General features: G+C 49.4%; 1 protein-coding gene and 1 pseudogene across 4 annotated transcripts in view; one reads left to right on the top strand and one right to left on the bottom strand.

The window, feature by feature from the left end:
- Nucleotides 1-14,739, bottom strand: part of CYFIP2 (cytoplasmic FMR1 interacting protein 2) — a 91,007-nt gene that overhangs the window by 14,915 nt on the left and 61,353 nt on the right. For all 4 annotated transcript variants that reach the window (XM_049775687.1, XM_049775690.1, XM_049775689.1 and 1 more), the window contains 3 exons: nt 7,160-7,303; nt 4,826-4,916; nt 2,924-3,054 (listed from right to left, as the gene is read on the bottom strand). In XM_049775687.1, the coding sequence (XP_049631644.1) occupies nt 2,924-3,054; nt 4,826-4,916; nt 7,160-7,303 (366 nt within the window). The remainder of the gene's footprint in view (nt 1-2,923; nt 3,055-4,825; nt 4,917-7,159; nt 7,304-14,739) is intronic.
- On the top strand, nt 9,937-10,240 carry LOC126012007 (anaphase-promoting complex subunit 13-like; annotated as a pseudogene).

Genomic DNA, 14,739 nt, shown 5'->3' with positions numbered 1-14,739 from the left:
CTCCATCATCACTTGTGTCTCCTCTGCCAGTCTCTGCCCTGTGACTCCAGGCAAGTTCCTCAGGTCTTTGCTGAGAAATAGAAGGGGCCATTGTTGGGCAGGACTAATCGTACAGTAGGAAAGGCACTTGCCTTGCACATAGCTGATGTGGGGTCGATCCCCAGCATCCCAGAGTCCCCAGAGCTCACCAGGAGTGATCCCTGAGCACTGTCAAAAAGGGGTGGCATCTCTGGGCTGAAGGCCTGTGGGCCTGCGTGTTCCGTGTCCAATGACACAGAAAGGTGACTGCAGACAGGGGTGCCCGAAGAAACAATACTGCCCCAGGGCATCTTGGGAGTTCTGTATGGTGGAGGTGTGCTGTTCAAACAGCATTGAGGGGGCCCCTCCTTAGACTAACTGGAGCTGGTCTGTCCTGGGAGCAGGTGGACTCCTATTTCCATGAAAAGGGACATTTGGCTTCTCCAGTCCCTTCATAGAGTACAGAGCGCCATAACATCTTGGCAAGGCATGCATCTAGGGGAGAAGGGTTACCCTCAACCAAACATAAGCACCTCCTGCCCAGTTTGACTCTGCTCCTCGCTGCACCCTGCCCCTGATTCTGGACACAGCCACAGTGGCCTTACCTCTGCCCAGTGCTCTTTCCTGTGGCTTCTACACAGCCTATGGGCCTCAACCAAGGCTGTCCAGCAGGGAAGGCGCATGCCTGGCACACAGTCTTCCACACCCCAGAGAACCCCAAGCATGCTGGGTGGCCCAGGTATCTCCAGCACCACGCCGTCAAGCCTGTCTCAGTCTCTATGTTTCAATGTGTCCAAGTCACAGCTCCATGTCACATATCCAGGGCCCCAACCTGGGCTCACCTACAGCCAGGTGCCAGTCACTGCCCCCCATCCTGTTCCTCTGCTCGTTTCCTCAACTGTACCCCAGGGCCCTCTGACTCAGGGCCATGGCTCCATCCTCCAGGCACTGCATGCCCTTGTCTGCATTCCCCCCAAGCACCCAGAGTTCCATTCCACTTGTGGGTCCCTTCTGAGTGATGTCTCATTCACTATCCATCTACCATCCCAGGTACCCCAGTGTCTGGGGGAATATCAGAAGGGGTCTTCTCAGGCCAGCACCCCAAGCAGCCCCATCTCTAGCTCCTCCCCTGCCAACTCAGCACACTTTGGGGAATAGAAATGGGCAGAGGGAAGCCTGGGGGAAAGGATTGGGAGCGACTCCTTCATCTGCTTGAGGCTGGAGAGAATCATAAGTGTCTTGCCTTGCCTGAGGGAATCCTGGATGTGTGAACACAAGATGTAAAAGATGCAGCATCTTTGGCCTGTGGGTCTGACTCAGCCTCTTCACCTCTGAACTCTGAAGACCTTGAAGCAGTCTGGTCTCCACCCTCCCCTCCTTCCTTCCATCTCCTGTTGGTTTATGGAAACCCAGAATCCGTCCAGGCAACTTTGGACCATGTCAGGATGCACGAGTAAATCACGTGCCTAGAGCCCACACTCCTTCCTTCTGCAACAATGATAGGGAGCCCCTAAGTATGTCTGGATCCTCACAGAATCCATGAGAACATGGAATTCATGGAAATCCATGTTCCATGGCTGAGAACCCAAGCCCCAGCCAGCGGCCTCTGCTTGAAACCCTGATTTTCTTAATGGCCCATGAAAGGGCAGCAGACCCAGTGGTCTTGTTTAGAGGGCAGACCAAGGGCTGCACCTTCCACCAGTATTCTGTGCCCATTTGTGTGACTTAGATCGGATGAAGATGACATTCACATGCTGCTAGCTGGGCCAGTTAAAATCTCTTACATTTTCAGGCTTCAAATTCATGCTATGAATGGCTTGTAGCTCTAAATGATAGGAGATGTTTACCCTAGGTATGGTTCACTTCATGTGGGGGTTATCACTGCTGAGCACAAAGCTCTGAGCTAAATAGGAAATGCATATTCTACTCCTGAGCCATGTAGAGACCACTACCCACTTAACTGTCTGTAAGTATGTCCTGTTCGCTGAATTTCACCAGCATATACGATAAAATGTTCTAACTAGACAATGGGCCAGAGTAATAGTACAGAGAGGAGGACACTTGTGGCCAATCTGGGTTTGATCCTTAGCACTATACAGGGTCCCTGGAATGATTCCTGAGTGCAGAGCAAGGAGTAACCCCTGATCACTGCTGGATGTGGCCCCCCCAAACAAACAAAAGTATAACAAAACAAAAAACTCAACAGATAATGCAGCCTTTGTTTAATCTTTTTTTTTGTTTTGTTTTGTTTTGTTTTGGCTTTTGGGTCACACCCGGCAGAGATCAGGGGTTCCTCCTGGCTCTACACTCAGAAATCGCTCCTGGCAGGCTCAGGAGACCATATGAGATGCCAGGATTCGAACCACCATTCTTCTGCATAAAAGGCAAATGCTTACCTCCATGTTATCTTTCCGGCCCCAAATATTATAATATTGTTTGTGATCGTCTCTTTTCCCTTCTAGTCTGGTGATCTCACTGAGTTATGATGAACTTGGGTAGAAAAAACCCTGACAGCAGTTATATAGTGCATGTTCATACATGCCTGTGCACTTTCCTTCTACCCTCTGAGCCATCTTGCAGGCAAGGACAGTTCCCTTGCAACACCAGTGGACCACAGCTACTGCTCTGAGGCCAGAACACACCTGCTCCTTCGTGGGCAGATCCCGACTCTCCCTTCTGCAGGTCTATCCTCCTGGATACCCTTCTGGTCATGTCCCTGAACCCCCAACTCCCACCTGGAGCACTTCAACAGGCACTCTGACTACAAACATGTGTGGGTACCCTCTGTGGAACAGGGTACCAGGCCAGGCCCTCTGCCTGCCTCCAGCATGGTACTGGCCCCTACATCCAAGTGGATGGAAAATGGGGACCCACCCTGGTAAGGCAGGAGAGGCGCCAGACTTACCAGCGCCTGTTCTATGAGCAGACAGAACAGGATGGCATTGCCCACCTCCCGAAGGCTCTGAAACACGTCTGTCTTGAGCTCCGCATACTCGATGATGTCCTTCAGCTGGTGGTGGAAGAACTCCAGGATCCCTGTGAGTGGGACCAGGAAGTCAGCATAGAGCCAGGGTGCAGCATAGCTGCTTCTCGAGCTCAGTATAGGAAGGTATGCCAGGGGTGGCTCCCGTCTGGGTCAGAAGCAAAGCACCATACTCATACATACACATGCAAATATATACATGCACTCTCGCAAACACAGGTGCATGACACACCTGACATAAGAGCCTAGCATCTCACGCACATACATTCACGTATGCACATACTACAGTGTGGTATCTCTTGCAAAGACACACACATAGACTCACATTTACCACAGCTTGGTGCCCCCCCCCCTTTTTTTATACCCTTTAAGGGTTTATAATTGTGCAGTTTGGTATATTTACAATATTGTACAATCATCACTGCCTCATTCCAGAACATTTTCATCACCTTTAAAAAATAAACCTGGGGGTGGGGTGGGGAGACAGCATGGAGGTAAGGCGTTTGCCTTTCATGCAGGGTTGGTGGTTCGAATCCCGGCATCCCATATGGTCCCCCGAGCCTGCCAGGAGCAATTTCTGAACATAGAGCCAGGAGGAACCCCTGAGCACTGGGGGGTGTGACCCAAAAACTAAAATAATAAAAAAAATAAACCTTGGGCTGGACGGATAGTACAGGGGATAGGGTGCCCGCCTGGCACTCAGCTGATCTGGATTCCATCCCCAGAATCCCATATGGTCCCCTCTGAATGCCACCAGGAGTGATTCCCAAGCACAGAGCCAGGAGTAACCCCTGAGCAATGACCGATATGCAAAACCCCAATAAAAGAAACTCTCATCCCCATTAATAGTAACTTCCTTTCTCTCCCTTGTCCCCAGAACCCATTAATCTACCAATTCTAAGAATTTTCCCATATGGACATTTCATGGCAATGGAATTATAAATAGCATGGTGTGTGATTTCACTTACTTAGCATAAAATTGTGTTTTGTTATTCTTAACGATCGGGTTTCATGCTTAGTGTTCCAATACTATATCCTCAAGTGTCCGTTTCTTCCCACCACTTGGCATCTCTTGCGCATGCACAAACATGCATGAACACACAGACCATGGCCATGTGTGTCTGTTTCTCTCCCTGACTTCACAAAACATGGCCTGGATTCCTGGCTACCAGTGGACAGACAAATGTTCCAGACAAAGTAGACGCTGACTCCAGTATCCACGCCAGCTTATTCAAGAGTGAAAGGCCTTGGGGGCTGGAGAGATAGCATGGAGGAAGGGGGTTTGCCTTGCATGCAGAAGGACAGTGGTTCGAATCCCAGTATCCCACAGGGTCCCCCGAGCCTGCCAGGAGTGATTTCTAAGCATAAAACCAGGAGAAACCCGAGCACTGCCGAATGTGACCCAAAATCAAAACAAACAAACAAACAAACAAAAAAGAGTGAAAGGCCTGTGCAAGGAGCCACTGAGTGGACAGCAGTGGAAACACTGTCCATGCTCGCCTTTTGTGCACACTGGGGCAGCACCTGGCCCATCCTGGCCTCCTTGCCACAACCCAGAGCCATCCCTTTGAGGAATGAAAGGGCCATTTCTCTGTCTGGAGCTTCATGCACTGGAATCCTTTCTGTCTCACCATGAAACTGTTGCTGTCTGCCTATCACCCCCAGAGCCTCCCGCATGTGGACATAGCCAGGCCTCTTGGCATGCCTTGTGCCCTCTCACTGCCCCAGCTGCTTGTAGCCTGGGACCATCTTCATGGTGCATGCTGTGGCCAGAGGTGCAAAGCTGGAGCAGTATCCACAGGCCTGAGGGCACCCACCACCCACCTGGAGATCCATACTCGTGCCGGGGCAGACGGCAGATCTTGGGCATGACCTCGATGAGCGTTTTCACATACTGGAGGATGGTTCCCTGCAGCTGAGGGCAGAAAGCAGGAGTGAGGCTGCAGTCCACCTGGGGCCATGTGGTTGTCAAGATGTCATATACTCAATCCTGTATCCTCATACCCCACTCACCCAGCAGATTATCTGTCTCTTTTTGCTTTTTTTTTTTTTTTTTTTTTGGTTTTTGGGCCACACTAGTGATGCTCAGGGGTTACTCCTGGCTGTCTGCTCAGAAATAGCTCCTAGCAGGTATGGGGGACCATATGGGACACTGGGATTCGAACAAACCACCTTTGGTCCTGGATTTGCTGCTTGTAAGGCCTTTTTGCTATTTTTTGAAGGTTTTGTCTTTGTATTTTTGTGTATGAGGGAAGTAGTCAGGGTTACTCCTGGATCTGTACTTTAGGGCTTGGGAGACCATATGGGGTACTGGAGAGCAAACCTGAGTCAAATACCCTCCCTACTGAATTCAGCTCTAGCTAAATCATTTTAGGAGCAGGGAGAGGGGGACACATTGGCAATGCTCAGGCCTTACTCCTGCCTCTGTACTCAGAAATAATTCTGGGTGGGCTCGGGACCAAATGGGATGCCAGAGATTGAATGTGGGTTGGCCACGTGCAAGGCAACCCTCTACCCTGTTCTATAGCACTGTTGTCCCCACCATAAGGCTCTCTGGAGGCATGGTCTTGGGAGGTGAGCAGACACAATCTTCTGGGAAGTGTTGGGTCCTTCAGTGATGATCTCCCAACCTCCCAAGAGCTGGGGAGATAACCCTGCTGGCTGGGGCATGGACTTCATGTGATAACCCTGCATTCAAACCTGGGTATGACATGGTCTTCCAAGCACTGGTGGGAGTGACCCCAAGAGCACTACCTTGTGTGATCCCTAACAGTGACAGAAAGCTTGAAGAGGTGACTGTAGCCTCATCAGAACACAGGCTCTGGCTGCAAGCCAGGACCCATGTGGTCCTCTCAACCTCACCAGGAGTAATTCCTGAGTGTAAAGCCAGAAGTAAGACTTGAGCATCACCAGATACGAGGTCCCAAAAAAAGCAAAAGCAAAAAAAAAAAGTGGATTTGCTACAGAAAATGGCCACACAGACACTCTGATCCCCAACTTTGAGCCTTCAGAGTCAACAGACCTTTGTCCCCACATATGAGACATTTGTTTCAGCAGCCTGAGCTGCCCCGAGGCTGCAAAGACAAAAACCTTACTCCCAAGACCACCAGGAGTCTCCCCATGGCTGCTTCTTGTGGAGACCCAGACTAAAAGCCAAAAGAAATCTGGGCAAGAGTCACTGGCCACAGCCAGCCCATGGCTCATAAGCAGCCACATTCCCCGTGAATGCTGGACTAAGCTGCCACCAGGACCCCACCCCTACCTCACATGGCTGGAATGGTGAGAGGGACCCTCATCAAGGGCTCCTGCCCCTTCTCTTGCCCATATGTTTCTTGGGGAATTTTGTTGAAATACAGCAGCTTGGAGCCAGAGGGGTGAGGCACTTCCCTTGTGCAGATTAACCCAATCCCTGGCAGCCGATAGGGTCCCTTGAGCATGGCCAGGAGTGACTCCTGAATACAGAGATAGGAGTGACCCTTGAGCATCACTAGGGGTGAACCAAAAGACTAAGAAACAAAAAATAAAAACAAGAACTGGAGCTGGAGCAACAGTATACTGGCGAGGGTACTAATTTCACATGGTCCACCAGGGTTCATCCTTGGCATCCCATAGAATTCCCTGAGCTCTATCAGGAGTGATCCCTGAGTCCAAAACCAGGGGTAACCCCTGAGAACTGGTGGATGTTGCCAAAAACAAAGCAAAACAATAAATGTCATTGATTTGCACCAGCTATGATTAGTATGTGAAAGTGGGTGCAGGGGGAGATGTTCAAAGGATCTGTGATGGAAGGAACAGGCTAAAGCTGCCTGCAACTGGGGTCATAAGGGTGTGGGGAAGGAAATTGATGACCAATGTCTACTGTGACCCCAGGAGGAGGCAGGGAGTTAACAGCCAGGGGCCCCGCTTTTCCCCAGAAGTGCAACGCTGGATAAGTGCTGACACAGGCCCCGACTGGGCCTCAAGTTCAAAGACAGGATGAGTTCAGGCTCAGAAAACAACTGAAATGCTGGGGGCCAGAGGGATCCCCTGAAATACAACTGTGTTGGTCAGAGGGACCCTCCAGATAGAGCAGCTCTTGGGGCTGTTGGTGGGTGGTGAGAGATGGGGTCCCCGTGAGTGTGCCCTGGGTGGGTCAACAGTGGGGGCACCCTTCCCTACCAGGCTCTTGACGATCTTGAGCAACTCCTCCATGACCACAGCGATGCCCTGGTACCCCAAGAGTCTGCAGATGGTCTTGAAATGTGGGGGCCCCACAAAATTCCGGTAGGAGCTATAGATGTGGCTGTAGGCAATGTTGAGGGGCTGGAAGACAAAAGTCAGGCACAGTGATGTGGGAGGTTCAGCAGGAAGCAGGCAGCAGGTATGGGAAGAGAACTCTTTGAGGAGGGCCTGAGAGTCCAAAAACGTGGCCCCATAACAGACTCTTACCCCCACTACTGTCCCAGGTCTTTCACAAGGTGCAGGGAAACAAAAGTTTATTCCCAGTGGTTCAGATACCATCTCTGGTACCTCTTACTTCCATTCCTCCACTCCGAATTTTTTCCATCTCTGAAAAAGTAGACTATGAGGGAGTCAGGAGACCGTGAGGACCTGAGGGGGCCTCTAAGGCTGAAGGGCCTATGAGATAAGAGGGTCGCCCTGACTCAGGGCCCCTTATGTTGAGGGCAGAGGGCCAAAAGTAGGCGTGTTGGAATTGAGGGTGTGGAGTAAACAGAGTAGAGCTCAGGGTGCTGCTGGGGAACCCCTGGGTTCCTTCAACATCCCCTTCCCAGGCACCCTCATGAAGTTGGCAACTTCTAAAATCTTGGGGAACACAGGACTACCTTCAAGCTTCTTATCTCCCCCTTTCACCCACAGAAGCATTTGCACCCCACTGAGGGACGAGGAAACAGACCTGAGACCTTGTATCCAGGCCATGCAGTTTGTAGGCAGCTGAGCCTCGCTCAAACCTAATCGCTGGAACCATGGGCTGCAGAGAGGATTCCGTTCTCCACAGGGGCAGAAAAACTTCACCTCAAACCTTCGCTCTATTTTTGTGGTGGTGTCTCCATGCAATGTTCAGGGATACTTTTGGGGCCACTAATGATGATTCTTAGTAGACCACTAGAATGGCACTGAGTCAGAAAGAGACTGAATTCCAGGTCTTGTGCATGCAAAGCAGGCAGCGCTGATCCCTGTTCTATCTCTTCGGCCCCAGTTCTGAATTCTAAGTGTCATTTCCCCTCCTAAGTCTTGAACTATCTCAAACATTGGGTGTGATGATGTCCCCTCAGCACAAAGTCTTCCTTAGTGACTCAAAAACAAACAAACAAACAAACAAACAAAAACCCTTTCAAGGGACAAAGAGAGTTTAGGCTATCAAGTGCATTGCCCTGTTCAATAAAAGAAATTCCTGGGGGCATGGTGGGTGATGGAAAGTGGTTCTAGAGGACTGGAGGTACCAAGCCCCTTTGGTGCCCTTAAAGGAAGGTAAAATCAAGCCAGACCAGGCCGAATGTGAAACATGACCTGCTCTGAACATGACACTGTTCTGAGGGCTCCAATCAGAGGACCTTATTGTAAAGGGAAAACTCACAATATTCAATTTGGGGACCCCTGAATAATAAGGGTTCAAAAGGTATCAGCCCCAAGTGGGCATGGTGGGGGCATCATTGCTGCCAAATACTTTCTCCTGTGCCCCCTTTCAAAGGGCCTATAAGTAAGATCTTGGTGCATTGGGAATTCCCAGCTCCCACTGCTGACAGGGGTTGAGGGGACTCCATCATCTCCCCATTTCCAAGCCAGGCTATATCCTCACTCTGTCTCAGTCTGAAACCCCAGACCAGAGTTCTGGGCCTGAGCTCAAGCCCAGGCCTCTTGATGTGCTATTGCACCAGAATGTGGAGCTCTTTCAGGGGAAACAAAGCTGCCTCAAGAGGATAAATGATTGGGACAGGATACACCTGGGTCTGGCACTTATGGTGGTAGTACCACCTAGACATCTATCCTGTTGCTCAGTCCATTTGTGAAAAAAGAGGACACATAGGTGGGCTCTGTCCACCAAGTACAGCCTCTGCCCTGTGGTCTGGCCCCCACAAGTACCCAAGACATGTGCCGTTCCACATTTTGCCTCTTCTGGAAATGGACCACGTGGCTACAGGAATTGCACTACCAGGAGCTCCAGGTAAAAAGAACCCCCCCCCATTCCTCAGAGTCTCCCTTGTTCCCCAAGAAGTTGCCAGGCCAGGAAGCCCAACAGGATCCTGCCCAGGGGAATAGCCTGGCAGGAGGCCAGGCAGATGGATAGACTGACCCCCACAAGGGGTGCTGGACCAATTCAGATGTGGAGCAAGGACCAGAGCAGGGGAAAAAAAGTACCCCAGAAAATCCAAATGTTCATCAATACACACGCTCCCCAGTCCACCACACCCATGCAGGAGTGAACACACACATGCAGTGGGGGGCAGGCACACACGCACCCCCGAAGGGCACTCCTCTAACCTGCTGGCTCAGCACCAGGCTGGGCCCTATGGAGAAAATGTGGGAGTAGGGGAGCCGGGGCACTTTCTGAGGGTTGGCAGAGACAAAAAAGAAAGCAAGAGGGTCTCAGATATGGGGTGACCATCTGCCAGCTGTGTCAGGGTCCAGTCAGCCCTGCTGACCAGCTTTTGTTTGGGGGTCACACCTGGCAGTGATCAGGGCTTCCTCCTGGCTCTGCACTCAGGAATTACCATGGTAGTGCTTAGGGGACCAAATGGGATGTGGGATGGAATCCAGGTCAGCTGCATGCAAGGCAAATGTCCTCCCTGCTATGCTATCGCTCTGGCCCTGCAGACCAGCTTGGACAATGCCACAACAGCTACCTAGGACCATAGAAACCACAGCTGACCTTGTACTGAGGGACAGGGCAACAGGTCATCTTGTTAAAAATAAAATTAAAAGGGAGCCCACTCCAGCTGGGTCCCAAGTTGACACAACCAAAGCTACAGGAGAATGGACAGTGAGGTTCAGAGAGATGGAAGGATCTTGGATTTGATTGATGATGCTTGGCGAGAAGATAAACTACCTTATGAAGATGTTGCAATACCACTGAATGAGCTTCCTTAACCTGAACAGGACAACGGTGGCACCACAGAATCAGTTAAAGAACAAGAAATGAAGTGGACAGACCTAGCCTTACAGTAACTCCATGAGAATGTTCCCTCCATAGGGAACTAACACCTTGGCTACTTTTCCTCAGCTGATTGTCTTTTAAAAAATACATGGATACAAAACTGTCAAAAAAAATTAAATTAAAAATCTTGGGGTCAGAGAGATAGCATGGAGGTAGGGTGTTTGCCTTGCACGCAGAAAGAAGGTGGTAGAATCCCAGCATCCCATATGGTCCCCTCAGTCTTCCAGGAGTGATTTCTAAGGGTAGAGCCAGGAGTAACCCCTGAGCACTGCCAGGTGTGACCCCAAAACCAAACAAAATAAAATAAAATCTCAACAATGCAGCTCCTAAATGGATGCATGCATCCTAACTTTTTCCCCCTGATTTTTGGACCATACTCTGTAGTTGCTCAGGGTTTCTTCCTGGCTTGTGCTCAGGGGATCATTGCTGGCCGGGATTGGGAATATCCAGGGATTGAATCCTGGTCAGTGGCATGCAAGTCAAGTACTTTAACTCTGGTACTATCTTTCTAGCCCCTATGGTTTTGTTAATATAGCTTTATTATAAGAATACTGCATATAATATGGATATCTTACACAGCTTACAAGGGTGTGGGTGCTTACTACAGGTCAGAATTCCTGTGTGAGAGCAGATTATCCTAAAGTTTCAGGGAGATCAAAAGTTACACATAGATTTTCATGTAAAAATATCAGCAACCCTTAATACCTATAACAATCTAGTTTAGGATGGCTGAGTTAAAACTCAGGTTGGGGGGGGGGTCAGAATGGTCAGGGCACTTGCTGGGTTCAATCCCCGGCACCCCATGTGATCCCAAGAGCCCACTGGGTGAGAACCCTGAGCACATAGACAGAAATAAGCCCTGAGCACAGCAAGGCTTATTTACTTAAAAACCAAAACCAAACCAGAGAGTAAGATACCTTGCACACAGTCACCCTATGGCAGTCCATATGAGTGTGACTCCGAAACAAAATAACAAAGGGCCAGAGCAATAGTAGAGTGGATAGGATGCCTGTTTGGCACACAGCTGGCCCAATTTCTATCCTCCAAACCTGCCAGGAGTAAGTCCTGAGCACTTCTGGGTGACTCCCCAAAACCCCGTTTGATTCAACCCATACTACACTAAACAAACTATTTTGTGACCCCACAAAAAGAAAAATACCTAGTTTCAGGAATTAGAGCTCTAATAATGTGTGACATACATTTTTGGAAATAGAGCTCACTCTGTCTATCTGTATAGATAGATAGATAGATAGATAGATAGATAGATAGATAGATAGATAGATAGATAGATAGATAAACACACATATAAATTCATATTTTAAAAGTCAAAACAGACCTTTATAAAGGGAAATAGGGTAAATTTGAGCTGGCAATTCCCACAAATCCGATGGTGACTCTTTAAATAGAGCTTTTTGGGGGCCACATCCAACAAACTCAGGACTTGGTCTTGGTGCTCAGAGATCAGTCCTGGCAGAGTTCTGGAGACCATGTAGGATGCCAGAGATCAAACCTGGGATAGCCACTTGCCAGGCAAGTGCCTCCCCACTGTATTATCTCTCTGGTCCTAAATATGGAATTTAAAATAAATTGTCACTAAATATACATAACTTATACATTTTTGGTTTTAACCACTGCTGAGTCCAAAGACTACTATCTGCTGCTGGGGATACTGTTTGATTTATTAGTATTTAGATGAGGCTCTGAACCTGGAGACCAACTGATTAGGCAAACAGACTTTGCAAGCAGTTCTTTCTGCTTCTCGGATAAGACTATTTTAGAATGTCCCCAGAGTAGCAAAATACGTTTCTCATTCCTCATAGTTCACCCCCTTTCTCTGATGTGCCTGGCAGCTATCTGAGTCCCACCAGCCCAGGATCACACTCGAGAGGCAGGTGTAAACTCTGCAGAAAGCAGACTAGATGTCCAGAGTGACTGTGCTGCACTGCCGGCTCCGGGGCATGACCAAGGCATGACTGAGATGGTCCCTGGGTCATAGTGGCGAGCGCTGTAGGGGCTGGCACCTCAAACTTCCTTTATGTGAGGTCTTGTGGGCTTGGAGGTAGATCAATCTTGAGCTGCTGCATTCAATGCAGTGTAGGTATATTGAGGACCACACTGCATTTCTTGGCCATGCACAAGTTTGGGGAGGAAACCAGCCTTCTTGCTTCTTTATTTTTTTGGCGGTTCTCAGGGGACCAAGCGGGCTTCTGCTGGCAAAGCCAAGCCCACCTGATGAGCTATGTCTTCCGTCTTTAAGGCACCTGTTCCATCTGCTCCTAGATGGCACATGCAGTGTCCCATCCACTGCTGCCATCTGACTCCTTTCTCCTGGAAGGCCATCTGCGTTCACTGATTTTCTGTGGCCATTGTACCAAAATATCACCCATGGGTGCTCCCAAACTAGAGACACTGATTCTCTCCTAGTTCCAGACACCATCATCCAAAGTGTCCCTGGACACAGTGACAGTGACCACCCCCACTTCCAGAGGCACTGGGGACGAATTTTTCTGCCCCCACTCTTCCAGCTTTTGGGGGCTCCTGCACATGTGATGGAGGCTATGGTGCCTCTATCAGCAGATGTCTACCAAGATGAGCCTGGTCCTTTCACAAACACTGACCGTAATGTCTCTGAGATCCAGCCTGACCATCCAGGGCTCTGTGTTTCTAGCCTTCTCTATGTCACTTGCAGAGAAAGGAGCACATTCATATTGCATGATGGGCCTGATGGGCCACAATTCCAGGCAGGGAAGTCTCCCAGCAGCAGAAGGAAATCCCAATGAGAAAATGCATCTCTGGGGAACTGAAAGAGGAACAAGCAGATACTTCTGGCCTGGGGGCCACAAGATATGGTGGGACTGGAAGTGAAATCATAGGCATTGGGGTGAAGTTGCTGATACCAGTAATGAGGGGGAAGAGCCCTAGAATATATCTTTTAAGCTGGGACAACTAATGCTGAGAAATAGTACAGAGGGGAGGGAGCTGCCTTATATGAACTAATATGCTTCTTGCCTTATATGGCAGGTTTGCACCCCAGGTTGTCCCCTAAACACAGAGTCAGGAGTGAGCCCTAAACACTGCTATGTAGAGCCCCAAAACGAAGTAAGTAAAGCTGGGATACCAACATTGGTGTTGGTGGCCAAGTTGCTGTTGAGTTCCCATGGGCTGCAAACTTGGACTCCAGGCTCTAGAAGCTGAAGCTCTGGTCATCTGAGTTTCCCCATATGAACAGGGGATTTCCCCCATGACTCTTGGCTACTCTCAATAGGTGACAGTCTTCTATCTGTAGCTTATTACTTTCTGGCCTATCCCCACCAGTCTGGAATCCATTAGGTTATGAAGTTCATTCTCCAACTCTCCAGAGATGTCAAATACAGGGCAATGACTATTCATTACTGATGAGTATTAATGACTGTGGTTGGCAGTTATTGACTGGCTAGCTGTGGCTTACTATGACTGACAGCAGTTGACTATAATTGGCATGTATGGCTTCTGTTGGCTGTCACTGGATAAGATTGGTGGGACTAGGGAATACACAGAGGCTCAGAGCATCAAAGGGTCAGGAGCCCATGGTCGGACCAATAGACTTGGGTTTAGGTCACAGGTCAGTGATCATCACTTTGCGACACAATGTAAATGCTTGGACACTAATATTTAACCGCTCCTAGCCTCAGTTTCTTCCTTTGCACACACTCATATGGCCTATCACTAAGAGTTGCAGAGTGGCTAAAATGAGACTACAGATGCAGAACATGTCCAAATATTGGAGGTAGGGCATTTGCCTTGCATGCAGAAGGATAGTGGTGGTTGGAATCCCGGCATCCCATATAGTCCCCCAAGCCTGCGAGGAGCGATTTCTGAGCATAGAGCTAGGAGCCTAAATGCCGCCAGGTTTGAGACCCCAAAACAAAACAAAAAAAGAACATGTCCAAATGTTCTCCATGGTGAGGTCTGAGTTTTTGGAGTTTTACTATCATGATCAAACTGTGGCACACCTGAACTGGGGAGACAGTCTCTAGAGAGCCCCATGGCCCACACACTCATTGTGGACTGACATATTTAGCCATGCATGATAGTGCTACAAACATGGAGGCTTGAAACCTAGAAATGTATGGACCAGGGTAATAACAGAGCAGCTAAGACACATGGTGCCCCAAGTTCAATTTCCCACACTGCATAGTCCTCAATACCACCATGCGGACCAAACTCTGAGCACTGAGCCTGGTGTGGTCCTACATTCCCACCATCCTCCCCCCCCCCCCCCACCCAAAAAAAGTACTGGGAATCTTAGAAGGTTCTTCATCTGTCTAGCTCTTGGCCCAGGTAATGGCAGTCTCATACCATTCTCTGCATCCATCTTAGTCCTCTTGCATACTGTCACTTCTCTTCTTTCCAAGACACCTACCATGCATCTGAGGGCACTCCTCCATCACTGATCAAAGCTCCAGTCTACAAAGACCTGCCTTGAGAAGCAGGCTTCGATTGAAGGCTCAAGCTGCAGCTGAATCTGAGGAAGGATTTTTAGATTGACCCCGAATAAGGTCTACAGGGGGGTCTAGTGAGCTTCAGCTCCGGGTTCCACCCTCCT

This window comes from Suncus etruscus, chromosome 6 (genome assembly GCF_024139225.1).
Source record: "Suncus etruscus isolate mSunEtr1 chromosome 6, mSunEtr1.pri.cur, whole genome shotgun sequence".
In the NCBI taxonomy this organism is placed as follows: domain Eukaryota; kingdom Metazoa; phylum Chordata; class Mammalia; order Eulipotyphla; family Soricidae; genus Suncus; species Suncus etruscus.
Note: the sequence above shows the minus strand (reverse complement) of the source record. Positions and strands in the feature narration are given on the sequence as shown.